Genomic DNA, 19646 nt, shown 5'->3' with positions numbered 1-19646 from the left:
CATCATATAAGCCTCAACTCACAAAAAGACATGCCACTTTCAACATAAAAACACAAACTCTAGTAAAACAGAAATGTCACGTAACATTCATATTGGGTTTTAAAAGGAACATATGCTGGTAATTCCTCACCCTAAATTAGTAAAGTTCTGAAAACCCTGTAAATCTTTTCAAAATAAAGACAGAAGTTTTTAATATGAAAAATTAGCTTGGGAGTGGCTAAAAGATTCTTGCTGCTCTCCTTCCAATGAACTGATGTTCTGAGGCAACACTAGAGTCCTTCACTCTGCAGTCATCCTCCAAAGTTCAAAACCTTGCAAACAGCTTCAATTACATGCACAAGAGGTCTCTGATACATAAGCAGATATGTTGTGTTTAAGAGGCATCTTCTGTTTCTATCAGGTTAGACCAAGAAAGACAGCCTTACATTTACATATCTCTGTAAAGATTTCAAAGTTTTTACATCATTTGATCATTTGATCATCACAACTCTATGGTTTAATAACAAGGATTATCATTCACTGTCAGACAAGGAAATGAGCTCAGAGGAAAAGATGGCTTGTCTAATATTAAATAGGTTTAATAAAATAAATACATTTCCCCAGACCTAACTTTTGCTCCTTCAAAATCACATACCAATTTTAGATGCCCTATTAACCTTATAACTTCGACCATTATAAAAAATAAACAATTATAAATTCAAAATGTCCTTTTGCTTTGCTCAAAATATTTCTCTAAATGACAAAATGAATAAAAAGACATTCTTCAAATCCCGTTAGCCAGAGAACCTGATACAGATATTTTTTCATTAACATTCAGAAGATATTTCAGAAGTTAATTTTCTTCTTTTGTAAAAGGAATACTGTAAAATTGCATTTTACTCTAAAACTGGGTTCCAAAGGCAATAGATAAGTATAATGAAAGATTTCCATTGAAGATTTCTTCAATCTTCTGAAATATACGGTAGACTTGAATCCACATAACCTAAATATATTACTCATCAAATGTGACATTTTTTCCCCCCAATATGAGTCTGGTAATTAAAATGACTTGGCAACTAGAATTCTAAATTCAACCAAGCATACACAATAAGTGCATACAAATATTCTTTCATACCTAAGAATTAAGAACTCAGACAAATATTTTTAAACTAGTAATTGAGAATAGATTTATAACTGTCAAAAGGTAGAAAAAACCCCACTGTATATCAATAGATGAATGGTGTAACAGTTCATTTTATGTGTCCACAAGTGCATTTCTGGATTACACATGAGAAAAGCAGATCATCTTTCCACTGTGTATGGACCTCACCTAGGCAAATGAAGGCCGGAAAAGAACAAAAATACTGAGAGGCAGAATGCATTCTCTGCCTAATTTTGAGCTGGGACACTGGTTTTCTCTAGCCTTGAGACTCAGACTGAGTTTACAGCACTGGCTGTCCTCTGGCCTTTGGACTTGGACTGCAACTATCACCAGCCAGGGTCTGAGAAGGTTCCTAAAGCTGTGATAAGGACCCTAACACATCGTACCCACAGACTAGGACTGCAAGTTTAAGGGCTCCCACATCAGAAGAATATTAAGATTAATCAATAAGAGACACGGAAAAGGTTTTAGTAGGCAGAAATTAAAGTATATACTCAAAGAAACAGAGTACAGGCCTTCACAAGAGAAAGAGAAGAGCACTATTTCCTGGAATGGGAACATCTGTGCTTCTTTTAAGGGGCTGGAAACCACAGGAAAAGGAGGCCCAACCCCCCGAAGGGTACTAACGCATTTACACATATAGGCCCAGTTTTGCTTTGTTTTGATTTTTTTCTAATGTAGGTAATTTAAACATCCTTTGGATTCTCTAAATCTTTTCCTTTATCTTAGGAGCAGGTTCATACTCTTCTTTCTCAATTATGTCAACTTACAGACTTTCAGTATTCCTGAGGAATTTTAGATGTGATGGTTCGGGAAGAAAAGGAGTCTCAATTTAACCAAGGGAATGCTGATATGGATTGTCTCAGGTGATTTCTGCATGTGTCCTGAAGTTGCAGTCTTCTAAAAGTACAATTTTAGTTATGATTTTCTTTTCTCCTTTTCCCATCTTTATTTCTTCTATCCTACATCAAAACGATACTGTCAGCTTTTGTGGGTCTCCAGCTTGCTGACAATAGACGTTGGGACTACTCAATATTCAATACCACTTGAGCCGATTCTTTCTAATGACCTCTTCCTGTATCTATATACATACACATAATTGGTTCTGTTTCCTTGAAGAATCTTGGCCAATACAAATGGATGAAGGCAACGCGACATCTACACACAGTGAAACATTGTTCATCCTTAAAAAGAGCATTCTGACACTACATGGATGTACTTTGAAAATATGTGAAGTGAAATAAGCTGTTACAGAAAGACAAAATACTACTGTGTAATTCCACGTATGTGAGAAACCTAATGTAATCAGAGTCATGGAGACAAGAAGTGGTATGGTAATTTCTAGAAGACAGGCAAAAGAGGGAAGAGTGAACTCTTGTTCAGTGGGTAGAGTTTCAGTTTGGCAAGATGGAAAGAGTTCTACAGATGAACGGTGAGGATGATTATACAATAATGAGGATATATATACTTAATGACACAGAACCAAACAGGTACACTGTCAATTTCATATTTTACCACAATAAAACAATACTTTAATTCTTTATTTATTAAGACTTTATTAGCTAAATGAGGATTCCAAACAATCCTAGAATGTACTTCTGGCCAAACTAGAACAACAGGGCCTGGATTCTTGCCACTGTGTTTAAACTAGAAAGCAGGATAGTAAATGTGAAAGAACAGTTTTTAGAAACTGTACAAAAGATAGAATTGTGTCCACTGAGAGAAATATAAATGAGATAAAAACCTTTGATTATCCTAGTTTACTGCCTAGAGACAGTTTAAGACACAGGAGGAAGGCAAACCTAAAGAATGAGGATCCTGCTGAGCGGAGAGACAGCAGAATGAGCTACAGAGGAATTCGATCCTGTCTTTGATGAAGTATTTATTCATGAACACAGGAGAAAAAAACTACTCCAGGACAGGAAAAGCAGCAGGCTGAACAGTTCCTGAATTTCACATAGGAACAAAACGTGTGTACCCATCAACCAAAATAGAAAGGCCTTATAACGTATGGCCTTATGATGATGGGGCACGCAGCTGGGTAGGGTCTTTAGTACTTCCTCCAGGCGTGGATTAGTCCGAGAGCAAAGGCTATTCCAAAACAACCATTTCAGAGATTACAAAACAAGGCCCAAAATACTATGAACACATGCCAGAACAAAGGCCAATATTCTTTTCAAAAATACCCCAATCTAAAAATTTTTTAAAATTCAAGCGTCAACTTTAAAGGAATACAACAAAACCCAGAGCCTAATTGTGAGAACTCTGCGAGTCATGTAAGTGTCTGAAAGCTGTGCAAAAAGCAGGGAGTTATAATCCATAAGCGAGGGTCAGTAAACCAGAAATGATAAAGATGAAGGGCTCACAGGAGAGGGCACTGACGTTATATCAACATGGCCTCTAGGTCCTGAAGTATAGAAATGAATCACAAATGTACTGAATAAGAAATGGTAGATATACTTTAAGTTTCCATATATGGGAAACGTAGCATCTAAGATTTTAAAAAATGACTCTTGGGGAAAAATAGCAGAAGAAATCACAGAAGATGAGATCAATGAACATAAGATCTCACGACAGAATTATACAAAATAAGGACCACAGAAAAATATTAATTTCAAAAATAAAACAAAAAATTAGTGACCCAGATGGCAACATCAAGCAGTCAAAAATATTGCAAAAGGGATCCAAGATTTAAAAAAAAAAATTTTTTTAAAATAATGCTGAAAAGGAGGCTGGGAATTGAAAGAAAAAATTTTAAATGCACACATTTTTTCCAAATATGATAAAAACTATAAGATTAAAAGTCCAAGAAAATAAAGACCAAGAAAATGACACAAAGGTATATCATAGTTAAATTTTTAAAAATAAATGATAAAGACAAAATCTGAGAAGCAGGTAGAAAAAATACCTGCTTTTCAGTATTAAAAAATTTAAATAAAGGTAAGAATGACAGAATACCTCTGAAACTACAAAAACCAGAAGAAAATGGAGTAACAGTTTTCAACTAACAGAAAGAGGAGGAGGAAGAGGAAGAGGAGGAGGAGAAAAAGGGGAAAAAGGAAAGTTATAAAGTTGGACTTCTACAGCAAACAAAGAACTTTTTAAAACAAGAAATAAGGACTTTTTCAGACAACAAGAGCTAAGAGAATTTACTGCCAACAAGTCTGTAAATACACAACAAGAAAGGTCTTCAGATAAAGGCAAAGTATATTAAATAGAAATATGGATTTACACAAATCTGTCACCAGATAGGGTCCAATGAGGTCCCTCAAAGAGGAGGAGATGGAGACCTCCACTCACCGTGTTCATGGACTTGGCTGTAAGTTCACTGATGGCCACTGAAAAGATTTCCAGGATGTTCAGTGTGAGACACAGAAAAGTTTACTAGGCCAAAAGTAGTATACACCCAGAAGGGAGTGCAGGCACTGGGGTTGGAGGTTTTTATGTGATCTTGGGGGTGTCCTCAAGAGGAGTGATCTAGGGTGGGTAACCCTGCTGTCCATTAGGCTACCCATCTGGTGGGCTTGAATAGAATGCAAACACCTTTGCATGTGTTTGAAATAATAGATACAGCTACCCACTTACGGTACCTCCTTGAAGATGATAAATCTGTAGAAGGGAAAGTACAAGCTCAATCTACAAGCCAAAAAAGGAACTAGAGGGCACAAAAACAGGAAGAAACAACACTACACAATTTGCAAAGGACATCATTGTCCATATAGAAAATCCCAACAATCTATCAAAATATCTCCTAGAACTAACTTAGTAATCTTATCCATAAACTAACAATATTCATGTGGAAATAAATAAAATACATGCCACCATTTACAATTATTAAAATAACATACAACATATACTATACATATGTTATTATATATGTGTGTAAGTATGTATAGGACATATTGTTGAAAAATTACAAATTGCTGATGAAAGAAGTCAAGGTTCTAAATCAACAAAAGACATACTATGTGCACAGACTGGAAGACTAGATAAAGTAATGATTTCAATTCTTCACAAATTTACTTATAGGTCTAAATATAATTCCTATCAAAATATGAGTAAAATTTTGGAAGATATGGACAAGGTTATTCTAAAACATATATGCAAAGTTAAAGGACCTAGAGTAGCTAGACAATATTATTAAAAAACACAGTAGGGGGAAATCACTCTGCTCTGCTCAGTGTTAATTTACTATAGAGCCACTATAAGTAGAGAACATGGTAGTCACTTACATCCAGAGCACAAAATAGAGACCCCAAAAATAGATCTCCTCAAATATACCCAATTGACTTTTTGACAAAGATGAAAAAAACAACTCAATAGTGCAAAGACAGTCTTGCACTTACCACATGACCAAGCAATCAGATTCCTGGGTATTTAATCTAGAGGTGATAAATTCATACAGAAACTTCTTCATGAATGCACACAACAAAATTATTTTTTAATAGCCCCAAACTTTCCGTGGTCAAAGGTTAAACAGATAGGTACATCCATACAAAGAAATACTACTCAGCAGTAAGAAAGAACAGCTGACACTTGCAACAACTTGGATGAATCTCAAGGGAACCCTTTTTACTGAAGAAAGCCAATCCCTAAATGTTATATACATTATGTTTTCATTTACCTGGCATCTACAAAACTATGAGATGGAGAAAGGTTAGTGACTGTCAGGGAACAGCAATGAGGCTGCAAGTTAGGGAACAGAGCTTCCCTAGAAGAGACACCGTGACGGTAGAAGGTTTCACGTCTTGAATGTGGTCATCGTTAAGTCAACGCCCAGGATCAAATTGTACTGCATCACACACACACACACACACACAACTTTTATCTCCAGTCCAAACTCTTTCTCAAGCTCACAACTCAACTCCTCTACTTGATGGTTCGGTGGCACCTCAATTCAACACATCCAAAACCTAACTCTTCCCTTCCAACACCACTTTCCTCAGCCTGCTTTCCTCAATGTTTTCTCATTTTAATTAAAGGCATTTTTCTTAGAGTTATTTCAGCCAAGAACCTTCAGAGTTGTCTTAGTTCTCCTCTAGCATCTCATGTCATCACTTCTATCAAAATATATCCAAAAATCTGTCAACTTTTCAGATTCCCTAGCTACCAACCTAATCCAAATCATTTTCATCTCTTATATTTGTGAGGAGACTTTGTCTAAAGGCCTAAATAAAGTTACCCTCTTTGCCATTGTCCAGTTCTATGGGTAAACACTAATTAAAACAGTCTCAATAGATCTAAAAGCAAGATCATGGTGACTGACTGAGCCAAGAAACTGGCTGCTATATGCTGCATCTGCTTGAGACTTTTATAATAACAAATAAAACAAAGGAGTAGAAGAAAGTTCTGGCAGTATATTTATTAACCACTCAAAAACATCAAGATGCAGAATGTACATATGAACACATAGTGCATATGTACCTGAGGCATGCACTACATATACTGAAACCCTTAAAGACCACCTAGACTCTATAATGAAGCAAGAAAAAGGAAACCTTATCACTTGACATTGCCCATGCTAGTTTCAACGTTTGCCCTCAATGTTCTCCCCTGTTATTGTTTAGATCTGGGATGTCCCCGAAAAGCCTCTCAGTCTCCTGACCACCGTGATGTGAGAAGCTTTTTCCCTGCCATGGCCTGCCTACCACATCATTTGTGCCTTGGAGCCAAAGATCATGGACTGAAAACTGTGAGGCAAAATAAACTTTTAGTAAGCTTGTAAAAAACGTTCAGTTATGGGTATCAGGTATTTTGTCCCAGTGATAAGGAAAGTTACTAAGACAGTCCCCTTCAAAGTTCATGTTGTTTTAAGTCGCCCTTTGAGCAGTATTAAGAGTTTGAACAAGGAGATTGGGCCATGAAGGGGCCACCCTTGCAGGGGGGCTGCTGTTATGAAAGTATAAATGTGACCCACTTTTGTATCTTGGCCCTTCTACCTTCAATCACTGGGTGAAAGAGCAAAAAGACGCCTCCCAGATGACAGCACCTTGACCTTTCCAGCCTACAGAATGGTGAATCAATAAACTGCTGTTCATTATAAAATATACAATCTGTTGTATTCCGTCAAAGCTGCACAAAAAACACTACCATACTTGGCACCTGAACATTTAAAAGACCTATAAGACACTTTTTCTGCCACCAAATGAAGTAACTCTGAGACTTCACAAAGGTGAGATAATTTGATCTTCAGTAAATTATTAAATGTGATAATAAAGACTTTACAGATTAACAATTCCTTATTTTAATAGTAAAATTACAACAGTACAAAAATAACTCAAAACTCCATCAAAAATAACTCCAAACTCCCTAACATTGGGCACATTCCTTGTGAAGTATTAACATGAGGCTGTCATAAAACATTCCTAGTGTCAATGTCACAAAAAGGATACAGAACAGCCAGATCCTTATCCTAGCCCAGTATGACACGACACTCCAATCAGCACGAGTATGGTAAGGGCACTAATCTTGATTCAAAAAACTTGTGTTAGTTTTACCATTAAACAGATGACCTTGAATAAGAAGAGCATCAAGAGTTCCTATAGCTATAAAATCACACGAGTCTATGATTTATTTATGAAGTATGTATGACATCTGACACTGTAATAGTTGTTGTGAGGGATACAACTAATTACAAATAGCTTAGGCACTCATATTTTAGAATCAAAATGAACAAGGTCACCTAAATATCCCTACATCTTCTCTAGACACAATGAAAATTACCTCAAAACGCAAATGAAGTATGTACCTTTCAGTGCTGTGGTCTTTTCTTTTTCATCTGGACCTCCCTGCTGGATTTGTGCCATGTTTATCCAAATTGGCAACAAAATTAAAGAACTCAAGGAAATAGACATCAATCTTCAGAAGACAGTCTAGAATGAATGAAAGCAATAAATTAAGCTCTATTCAAATCCTGCCTACTCCCTGAGAACTTCCTAGATCCTCCCAGTGGAAGAGGATTATCATCTAGCTGATCTGCTACTTCACTTTGTTCATGCCTAACCACAGTACATACTGTTGTCTGCTCTGCATTACAATTATGTATGTATTTACCTCATTCAGTTAACTGCTTAAAAGCTCCAGAAATAATGGTAATAAAGTTTGTGTCAGTGTAGTTCTCACATCTAAAAGCACAATACCTTGAACCTACAAATAGCAATACATTGGTTGAAGTAAATTTAGCTAAACTTACTAGTTTTTATTTCTTATCAGCTATTACTTTTTAAAAATATCTTCAGGTAATCTCAAAAATCTGAAATTTCTTGTAAAGTAAATGCAATGAAAGCATTTTCCATTTTTACAGTCTTCCTCCTGCAATAAGCAGACAGGAGAAAAAAATACATAAAGTTTCTACAAATTAACTATTATTAAAAATACGACTTTATGGGAAAGAAATACCCTTTATAAAGTGAAACTATGTTATATTCAATACTGGAAGCCATAATCTATGAAGTATGACCTAAAATTACAGTGAATGTTTAAATTTTAAACTAATTACTACAGTAAGACACATTGCCATTAATTTCCCTCAAGATACTTCCCCTCACTTTACACATACAGTCCACCTGATCATTCTGGCCAACGTCTGAGGTAGTTCTGGGAGTCCTCTTTCCTGAGCGTCTTTTGTTCTTTGTTGTGGCTGGCTCGATGTTTTGAATTATTTTGCAACAGTTAGCTTTTTATGCTCATTCTGACTTTGGGTAAGAGCAGAAGTTACATGGTGCAAGATCCAGAGAATAACGTGCACGAAGACAAAGCATAGCTTTTATGAGCCTAGCTTTCCATTGGGTGGCATTCAGTAGCAGCACTCAGCGTATTTTTAATCAGATCTGGTAAAGAAACTCACGAAAGAGATCTTGTAAAATTGCTTCAGAAAGCAGCAAAAACTGGAATAAATGTGCTCAAAGTGAGGGGGCTATTTTGAGGGCAATTAATGTTAATGTGTCTTTTACTATAGTAAGTTTTAAAAAATGTAAATATTCACTATGACATTACCATAAGCAATAATAATATAAAATTATGACTTACTAAAAAATCTAATTATGCTCTATTTTGGCCAGAAGGGCAGCATTAAAAGTTTCAGTAGATGGTTTTCCCAAGGTGCCCATGAATAAGAATGAAAACAACTATCCCTAAAGTTTAAAAGAAAAAACAACTTTTAATTAACCTTAATCAATTACTCCATAACTATTAACAAAGTTATATAAAAACTACCCTGATGGCAATAAAAAAACCAAGATTGAATATTCCCGATTAAAGATCAAAACTGGCTTGCTACCCAATTTTATAATGATCTTTAAAAACAGAGGCATTTGCATAATTAGCAGAATGTAGCAGAATATGCTTCAAAGGTTACCTATTCTATGACTCGAAAAGAATTAAAAAACCTAATCCTAAAACTAAATATTTTTGAAATATGAATGTTTCAAATGGTCATAACCAATGTAACCAAATCCTAACACTAACTGGAGGTAATTTTTTTTTTCTCATTGAGTTGATTGGTACATTTTAAGTATACAGTACAGTTACATTCATCATTGGGATCTTGTAACTTTACATGACAGGTTTTGGTTCTCATTTTTTCCCCTTACTCCTGCCCTCCCTTCATCCCTTCCTCCCTTTCCCTATTTACAAATACTTTCATTTTTTCATTTTCTCATGGTTTTTTTCCTTTTCCCTTATTTCCTTTCCCTACCTTTCCTACTTCCCCTACACCTTTAGCCCTTTACTTCCTATTTCACATTGTCAATTATACCATTAGGATCTTATGTAACACTGTAGTTTTTCACACCAGAGAAACTATTCAGCATTTATACATGTGTGACTTCTTTATCTCACTAAAGAGTATATCCTCAATATGTATCCATTTTCCTATGAATGACTCTAATTTCTCATTCTTTATAGCTATTATTCCATTTTATAGAAAAAACTGCATCTTCTTTATCCAGTCTCCAACTGATGGGCAAATGGGCTGTTTTCAAGTTTTAGTTATTACAAACTGTGCCGCTATAAACATAGATGCGCATATATCACTGTGATATGATTCTTTTAATTCTTTTGGAAAGATACACAGCAGAGGGATGGCTGGGTCAAATGGGACCTCTAATCCTACTTCTTTGAGGTATCTCCATATTGATTTCCATAGTGGCTGCAACAGTCTGCATTCCCACCAACAATGGAGAAGGGTTCCTTTCTCCCCACATCCCTGCCAACATTTGTTATTGGTTGATTTCTTGACAGCAGCCATTCTTTGGGGGGTGAGGTGGAATCTCAGTGTTGGTTTCATCTGCATCTCTCAAACGACCAGTGATGTGGAACATTTTTTCAGATATTTACTTGATGCTTTTACTTCTTTGTCTGAGAAATGTCTGTTCATTTCAGATGCCCATTTTTGCACTGGGGCTTTATATTTGGGGGGGCTGATTTTTTTTAGTTCTTTATATATTCTAGATAATAGTCTTTTGTCCAAGGAGCAGCTGGTAAAATTTTTCTCCCACAATGTAGGTTGTCTTGTAGTTCTGTTGATGGTTCTTTTGCAGGGTATAAGTTTTTTTAATAAGATGAGATCCCAGTTGTTGATTCTTTCTGCTAATTCCTGTGCTACTGAGGATTTGTTCATACAGTCTTTTCCTATGCCAATGTCTTCAAGAGGTCTGCCTAACTTATCTTCCAGCAAATTTAGTGACTCTTTTTAATAATCAGATCTTTAATCCACTTGGATTTTAGTTTAGTGCATGGTGAAAGATAAGGGTCTAGTTTTAATCTTTCGCAGGTTGAAATCCAGTTTTTCCAACACCATTTATTAAATAACTCAAGGTAATTTGATACACGAGAAAAGGCCATCTGGCTCTAATATTAACTAACAATAAGCCCATGAAAAATTTATTTCTCTGTGTTTCATCTTCCATATTTGTATAATGAAAATGGAAATGAAGTAATCATGCTTATATATTATGGTGGATGCTACTGGTTACTATCATTCAATGGAAAGCCAAGCTTGTAAAGACTACACTGTGTCTTCATCCATTTTATTCACTGGATTTGGTACCATGTGACCTCTGGCTCTTCCCCAAAGTCCAAATTACCACAAAAGGTAAATGGTTTGATGTTAAATATCAAACATTTAGTACAATGCCTGATCTATAATTAAGTGCTCAACATATGTTAGCTTATTTTTTTAAATTGTTGTAACTGAATCCTAGCTTCACCACTTAATAATAGCATTTGGCCTTTGATGTGCCACTCAATATCTAAAATCTTAAATGCTCTCACTTATAAACTGGGGTCCATAATAATACCCCACATAATGGTCGTTTAAATTACATACAGAAATTGTACATAGCCATTGATTGATAGAACTCTACCCAATCATGTAAGATCTTCAAAGAATAACTAAATATGAGACCACAGCTATGTGTTAAAGGATTAGTCACCAGCCTGTGGTACTATGCGGGAGAGGGTCAGAACCATTAGGGCAGAGTGAAAGGAAGCTGAGTCACTAGGGCTGTGCCTTTGAAGCGGGTACTGGACTTTGATCCATTCTTCTCTCTTTCCATCCTGTGCACCATGAGGTAAGCAGTTTTGCTCTACCACATCCTCCCAGCCATAATTTTCTGCCTCACTAAAGGCCCCAAGCCACAAAGTGAACCAAGTATGCACTGCAATCTTCCAAACTGTGAGCTAAAACAAATCTTTGCTCCTTGAAGTTATCTCAGGTATTTCGTCACAGAAATAAAAAGGTAACAAACACAACTTTTGACTGGGAAAGCATTTTCACTTTGCATGGAACTAGCTGAAATTTTTCTTCTGTGATCAAAACTATAAATTCAACATAAGCAAAAATGTCTTTATGTTCCTTGAAGAAACAAATCTTTGTTGTGAGGTACACATTGTACAAAGGTGAAGAAAAACCGACAGTCACTACCAGGGTAGGAACTTACTTACTAACTGAAATCAAACTGCCAAGCAGCCACAAATAAAATACATCAGACCTAGAGTGATAATTACAATGCTGTTATAACAAAACAATGTTTGTAAGGATAATCTACATTCAGGAATTGGTTTGATCTAACAAGTCTCACAAGTTTACGCACAAGTATCACTAGAAACTCCCCATCCTGGAGCAGAAATTAAAATATTCATAGTGAGATTTCATATAGTGAGCTTTGTTAACAATTCCACAACTAAATTAACATCTATTGTGGGCCCCTTATCATTTTTACTCTATCCCTCTGCTACTTCAGTATTTCTCCTGTTAACTATTTGGTCAGTTCTTATTGGTCCTAAATTATACCTAAACAGAATAATTTATACAATTATTTCATTCTGGATGCTTTAACAAAGGTAAAGTTATAAATATATTATTGCTGCTGCAGTAATACTCAAGATTCTCTTTTTAAAGAATCCCTTTCATGATTCCCAAGATTAAATACCAATTAACAATCATTATTCTTACTTGATGAGACAACATAAAACTCACAAAGCAATTCACCAGGCTGGTGATATAGGTTAGGATATTACTAATTACTATATGTGACCCTAAGCTTTATAGTAGCAGATGCAAAGCAAGTAAGCATGAAGCAAAAGCAATTTGACTGTTGCTCTCTTATACACTGTGTTAGATTTTTACTCTCTTGAGTTATTTTCCATGGCTGTGGCACAGCTGGTGAATCTAAATCAGGAACATTATAAATTCTCAATTTAGTTTTCCTAATAAAAATTCAGAGTTATAACCTGCATGACCACAGATAAACACTACTGAAAATGCACCCAGGAAGCCGTTTGGTACATTTGATATATATTAATATGTGCACTCGACATAGTTTATTTGGCATTATCTGATGGAGGTTAGGTTATAGGGAATAAAGTGGCGGAAGGTTTTTACTGATGTGAATTGGGACATAGTTGACATGTTGTATACTTCATGATAACCACTGCTGTTTAAATATGGTTTCCTAGAAATGGTTATAGTACAAACTAGATTCAAAACATCTCAGTTTGCGATTTCATTCTGTGAACTACACAAAGCAATTATCATATCTTTTTCCTTTCTACAATTCCAACAGAGAATCCGCCATGTATAAATAAAGCTATAAATAACTTGTCATGTGTAATCTTTATCCAGTCAGTATTTTAAAGCATGGAACAGAAAAATATTTATTTGTCCTGTTTGCTCAAAATATGGCATAAGCATTTATAAAGCATACAGAAAGATACATAGAGCCTTATTTTTCCATGTTTGTTTGTCTTTGTGCAAGTATTAAATATCAACTAGATACAGGCGATTTTGCAACAGAAGCCCTTTCTGTCTCACATTCTGACTGCACTGACACAAGTACAGAAAGTGACACGGAACAAGTAAAATCGGTCATCCTCTGAGGCCCTGGGGTCTGGCCTCGTTCTAGTCTGGCCACAAAGAATCTATGCTAAGGCAGACTCTGGAAATCAAGTTCAAAATAACCTACTTACAACTGAAAGTACAGTCAAGTGAAATTGGTACCAGACATTTATGAGGAAGCGAAAACATCCACATTGATTGCAGTTATCCAAGTTGCTCATCAGTAAAGGGTACTTCAGACTAATACTTAGCAGCATATAACTCTAAGATGTGTGTGTGTGTGTGTGTGTGTGTGTGTGCGCGCATATGTGATTGTGTACACAAATATGGGCACTAGGAAAGAGGTTAAGTAATGAAGGCAACACAATGGAGCAGATGGAGGCAACGTCCAGAATAATGTAAGCCCTGATGCATAAAACACAATAGCTTCTAAACAGAACATATTTGGGTCACAGTTTAGTTCAGAACAGAACACCAAATTCTAATCCAAGGATATCTAAAATACTTTCTAATCTTCCCAAGCAACATGATATGGGATGAGATCTAGGTTTTTAATCTCAGTTCTACCATCTAGTAGCTAAGTGACCTCAACCAAGTCACAACTTTGTAATGGGGATAATCACAGTAAGAGTTACCTTTCCAAAGCGATTATTAAGAATAAATGAAAGAATGTAGATATTATATATATAATTATTTTGCAAGCTAAAGGTCCCTTACAAACACTAGTAACCCATAAAAAGTCCAGTATAACAGGGTTCCAAGTAATTTGTGCTCAAAATCTCAGAAGGATACTAAAATCAGTCTAGTTTACAGAAATAAACTTTCGATATGCATCACTTAGATGTACTCTGCAAATAAATAATATGACATCAAAATAAATATCCTTTAGCTGACTTGAGTTTCCAAGAGTATACTGAAAAAAAACTATAAAATAATTTAAACTAATTTTTGACATGATTTGTTTCCTTTACATTCCCTTCTAACTTCATTAAAATGAGTGCCTGGACAATGTGAGTCCCTGGACAATATGAGTCCCACCTTCATTTAAAGGTTTGTTCAAACAATTATGGTTCAGCTGTCTCCTAAATGTACACATTGACCACAGGTCAAAAATTCTTTTTGTCCTGTCATCTTATTTAGGTCATCACTTCAACTGGCAAGGTAGGCAAACGTGACACACTTGCATTTTAAATATGTGAGATCCGGGTTTTTGAGAAGATTCACAAACCTGGAGAAAGTATCACAGATGATAGGAGTAGGTGGATTTCCACGTTGGTATTCTGAGCTGCATTTATTACCATTCTGGTAAGTCAAACTGCTGGATCACACAAGAATAATAATTTCAGTAGCTTTATTCTGCAGGAGTTTTGTACTCTTATGTACTAATTTCTATTATTAGGAAGCACTATAATTTTAAGTTCATACATTTTGGACATAATTATCTCTAGACTAAAGCTGTCAAGGAAAATTGTTTCAGCATATTTATTCAAAATTAACACTGATAAAAAATTACTCCCCATTGTTCGTTACAATCCTTTGAGAAACCAAACATCTTTAAAAAAGGCAAAAAAAAAAAAAAAAAAATATCAAATAAAAAATTTTAAGGCAAAAGAATATCACACTACTGTGTCTTTTGAGCAGGTTCCAAAATTGGTAATCATTTGCTTAGATTTTATAAAACCTTTAGCTATCAAAAGGCAGAAACTAAACAAAATAGAATAGAAACCTTAGAATATCTGTAAATCAGTGTTAAAACTGAAGTAAAGAAATTAAAGAAAGCCTAAGATAATTCTTAATTTTAAAGCCTGTCAAAAGTGCCAGGCAAGGTGATGGGCACATGTATTCCCAGCTTCTGAGAGGCTGAGGTTGGAAAATCACCTGAGCCCACAACTTCAACAGGACAGCAGAGCAACACCGTGCAGAAAGGGGAGGGCAGGGGAGGAAGGAGAGAAAAAAAGAAAAGAAAACAACTGCAAGTAGTCGCGAAGTTTTTCATTCTGTAACAAAATGGCAGGGCTATGGGCCAAGGACAAAATAATTCTCAGAAAGAATGTACTGTACTCAAAATATGAGAAAACCAGCAGGCAATCTCTTTCCTATGGGTGAAATATGTCCATCTGTGATAAATATAAATAATAAAACACAAATATTATAAATGTGTAACTCCAGACTAAATCTAGTAGAAACTAGTGTCTTGAGAAGTCAAAAGAGCCAATACCATGACATAGCAGTGACAATATTCACACAGTCAGCATCCAGTTTTCTCATTCCATTAACGTGCTCACTGACATCTCTGCTCACTTTGGTGAACACAAGGTCCAACTCCCATTCACGATACAATATGCATGTGGCAGACAACAGATGAGTCACCCAGGCCCTCGGAGGGGAGATGTACCTAGATGCAGTGGGTGTGGGCAGCCCACAGCCTCCAGCTGTCTGCAACTTCAGAGCTGGCTCTGGTGCCTAGTGTCACCTCAGTCAAGGTCACGCCTTCTCCTGCTGACCCTTTCTTGGTCACTGAGCCAAGTGGAAATATAAAGGCCTGGCGTGTCAGCCTGATCAAAAAACAAAAACGAAAACAAAAAAACTCTGGTGGACAATGCTTGCTCTACAGCTTGCTGCCAGATTGGCAGAGGCTACATCAGGTCTGTGAGTCAGTTCAATTTTTGCCTCTGACCAATCCTATTGTTCTCCTTCCTTTCTCGAGTGATCTGTGTTAGCCTTTCTTTTTGGTTCTGGGGATCAAAGTTTGGCTGGTGCATGTTAGTCAAGTACTCTATTGTCAAGCTATACTGCCAACCTTAATGCTAATCTTTAACAAACACTTTGCACTTCAAATTCTGTCTCAGCATCTGTTTCTGGAAAGCCCAAGCTTTGACAATGGACTTCTAATGTTTTTAAGAGATTAAGCCTACTAAAATATTTAGCACTGAACCTGTCAGCAGAAGGACACTTTGTGAAATGTTAAGCCATTTATACATAAGACCTATGCTTAGAATATCAAGGAGCTTTCATTTCTATGTCCACAAAGTGATGGAATCCCTTCTTGTGATTATTAGAGCAAAGAATTTTACGATTAGACATCTATGTTCAACGTTACAGCCAAGAATCCAAAGGGATTCTGCTGTTTAGAATATCTAGACCCTGGGAAGTTCATTATAAAATATGAGAGTATCTACAAGTGTCACTTACCAAAGTAACATAAAGAAGAAAAACTATAATAACTCTAATATCTGCAGAAAAAAGTATGTAGTAGAATTCAATTCTCATTTTTGGAAAAAATTGTAGAAAGCTAAGAATGAAGGGAAAAGTTTTAAAAATAAACAAAAACACTCTTAATGGTAAAATTTTAAAAGCCTCCTTAAAAACAGGTTATCACCAACCTGTCAAGTTTTCTGGAAGTTTTACCCCATGCAACAACACAGGAAAGAAACATATGAGGATTGAACAAAGGAAAACAAAGTTAGCATTATTTGAAAATTATATAATAATAGCAACAACAATTCAAGAAACAAGTTTTTCTAGCATTAAAAACAACTTTAACTTCTATGTGGCAGGGTGTGGCGATGCACACATGGAACCCTAGCCGAGGAAGGAAGAATGTAAGTTTGGGGCCAGCCAGCTATGTAGTGAAACTGTGTGACAAAAACAAAGGAAGGAAAGAAAGGAGGTAGGAAGGAAGAAAGGACAAAAAAAAAAGAAAGAAAGAAAAATGAAAGAATTTCTATGTTTGGGAATAAATGGGATTCAGCAAGATGGCTTACTAAAAATCTATGTGTAAGATTTGTGTCTTATAAAAACCAGCAAACATCAGTTACAAGGAAAAATATTTTTTACAAAAATATTTATAACAGCAAGAAGTAAAACCTTTGCAGTTATAAGAAATATAACAGACAATGTTACTCCTATATATAGAAAGTTCTAATACCGAAAGGCATCAAAGAAAACTGAAATACATGGACAGAAAGACTCCATATTGCAAAGATACCAGTTTTCCTCTTCATTGATGTGTGTATTTAATGCAATTCTACTCCAACCTAAGAGTGTTTTTTATAAAATTTAAAAACCTACTTCAAAAAGTTATGGAGAAGACAAATGACACAGAGTGGATAATACACTTCAAAAGAGGAAGAATATAATATGGAGACTTGCTTAACTAGGTTTCACAGTAAGTACTAAAGTATGTCATTACTATTAGTACTAACCAATTGATGAACAGAAACTCCAAGACAGAGCCATACCACAGAGTCATGTGACAGCTATGACACCATCACAGAATTAGGAAAGGATGGACTTTTTAATAATTGTGACAGCTGGTTAACCACGTAGTAAAAACAAGAAATGAAATAGCTACACCCTACTCCATTCATAAAAATCAGTCTTAAATTGTTTAAGGGCATGAATGTGACAAGAAAACTTTAAATATATTAGCAGAAAATGTAGGTTACTACTTTTTATGTTGGGGCAGAGAATAGAACCTCAATGAGATATTTTAAAATTTACTACACTAAATAAAACTAAGAATTCTGACAATACTAAATGTTAAAAGAACAATCATTGCTGGTGAAAAGATAAATCAATAAAACTTTGACAGTGATTGGCATAAGATTTCTAAGTTAAATATTCTCATAATTTTCAGCTCAGCAATTGCACACCTTGATTCACTATGTGGTCTTTGTGATGGTTAAGGCAGGTTATTAACTTTATTGCCTGTGTGTCTGGTGGGTCATGGAAGTGTGAGTCAATATGGGATCCTTTGCCCTTTCCTCTCTGGCATTGTTCCCTGATCCAACTTGTGTATGTGGATGGGTCATAGCAGCGTGCCCTTGGGGGGATATGTGATCCCTTGCCTCTCCTCTCTGGCACTGTTCCCCTGCTCTGTTTCTCAGATATTGAGAACTGAGCAGCTTTGCTTTGCCATACTCTTCCCTGATCATGTTTCTCTGCTGATACCATCCACCCTTGGACTGAATCCTCTGAAACCGTGAGCCCACAAACCATTTCTTTCTTTAAATTGTGAGTGTCAGGTATTTAATCCCAGCAACAGGAAAGCTAACAGTCCTGAACATGTGCATCATATAGACAGTACATTTGAAAATGATCATGTCATTTAAAAGTTAATTTACTCACTATGATGGCTGCATAGTGAACTGCCTCAAAAGATGGTGGCTCATAGCAACAGTATTTACTATTTCCCACAGTTTCTGCAGATCAGAAGTTTGAGAATAGCTCAGGTGAGAGGTTCTCACTTGGTTTCTCAGGTTTACAGTCAAGATATACTAGCAAGCTCTGCAATCATCTGAAGCCATGACTAGTGGGGTATCTACTTCCAAGGTGACTACTCACTTATACAAAAAAAAAAAAAAATACTGCTACTGATTGTTGCTATAGTATAACCACAACACAGCTACTAGCTTTCCCCAGAAAGATAGATCTGGGAAAGCAAGGAAAACACTATAGTAGTCTCATTATTACTTCTACCATAGTCTACTGGCCCAGAGGGTAGCTCTACTCAGTGTAGGAGGGGTCTACACAAAGGCATAAGTATCAAGGAGCAAAGATCACTGGGGGGCATCTTACAGCCTGATCACTGAGAATGGAAAAAAATAACTGTTCTCTGATTATTGGAGAGCAGATTATAATGTATTTTATTAACATAGTAGAAATGGATACTATACAACAGAAAATGAATGCAGCACAACTACCTCAGAATCATGCATCTACCAAAAATACATGTATATAAACAAGTTTCAGAAGAGAAAAAACAGTACAAAATCACTTATGTATTTGAACCTTAAAACCAAACGTTTGTGTGCATCACAATTTATGAAGCTATTAAAAAACTCAAGAGAAAATTAAGTACAAATTTCAGAAAAGTAATTATCTTCTAAAAAAAAGGAAAGGGCACAGAGCAAAAGGAAGCACATAAATTAGTGCATGTTACTCATTGGGTTAAAAGTCTCAGATTGAGTGGTGAAGTTAATGTTAATGTAAATGTCAATTATCTTTTTTGCTTTATAATCTACATAAGCATTACATATAAGAAGGTCACTTTTAATCAAAATATAATATCCATTTCACCCCACACAATGATCTGGGTTGGAAATATGGTAATCTTTTTAAACTATAACAATATATTTTTGTTTGTTTTTGGAATATACATATATT

The 19646-nt window shown here is 35.7% G+C and overlaps 1 protein-coding gene across 10 annotated transcripts in view; it reads right to left on the bottom strand.

Moving 5' to 3' along the window:
- The window catches only part of Fam172a (family with sequence similarity 172 member A), a 348439-nt gene that overhangs the window by 311956 nt on the left and 16837 nt on the right, over positions 1–19646 (bottom strand). For 8 of the 10 annotated variants that reach the window (XM_010637189.3, XM_033767660.1, XM_033767670.1 and 5 more), the window contains one exon: positions 7890–8013. The exons of 1 other annotated variant lie outside the window; for it this stretch is intronic. In XM_010637189.3, the coding sequence (XP_010635491.1) occupies positions 7890–7995 (106 nt within the window). In that variant the 5' untranslated portion in view covers positions 7996–8013. Of the gene's footprint in view, positions 1–7889; positions 8014–14706; positions 14794–19646 lie in introns of all 10 variants that reach the window. One more of the 10 variants, XM_033767668.1, reaches the window with a different exon arrangement.

Source organism: Fukomys damarensis, unplaced genomic scaffold (assembly GCF_012274545.1).
Source record: "Fukomys damarensis isolate Sample0158 unplaced genomic scaffold, DMR_v1.0_HiC HiC_scaffold_3, whole genome shotgun sequence".
Lineage (NCBI taxonomy): Eukaryota > Metazoa > Chordata > Mammalia > Rodentia > Bathyergidae > Fukomys > Fukomys damarensis.
This window is presented reverse-complemented; position numbering and strand designations above follow the sequence as displayed.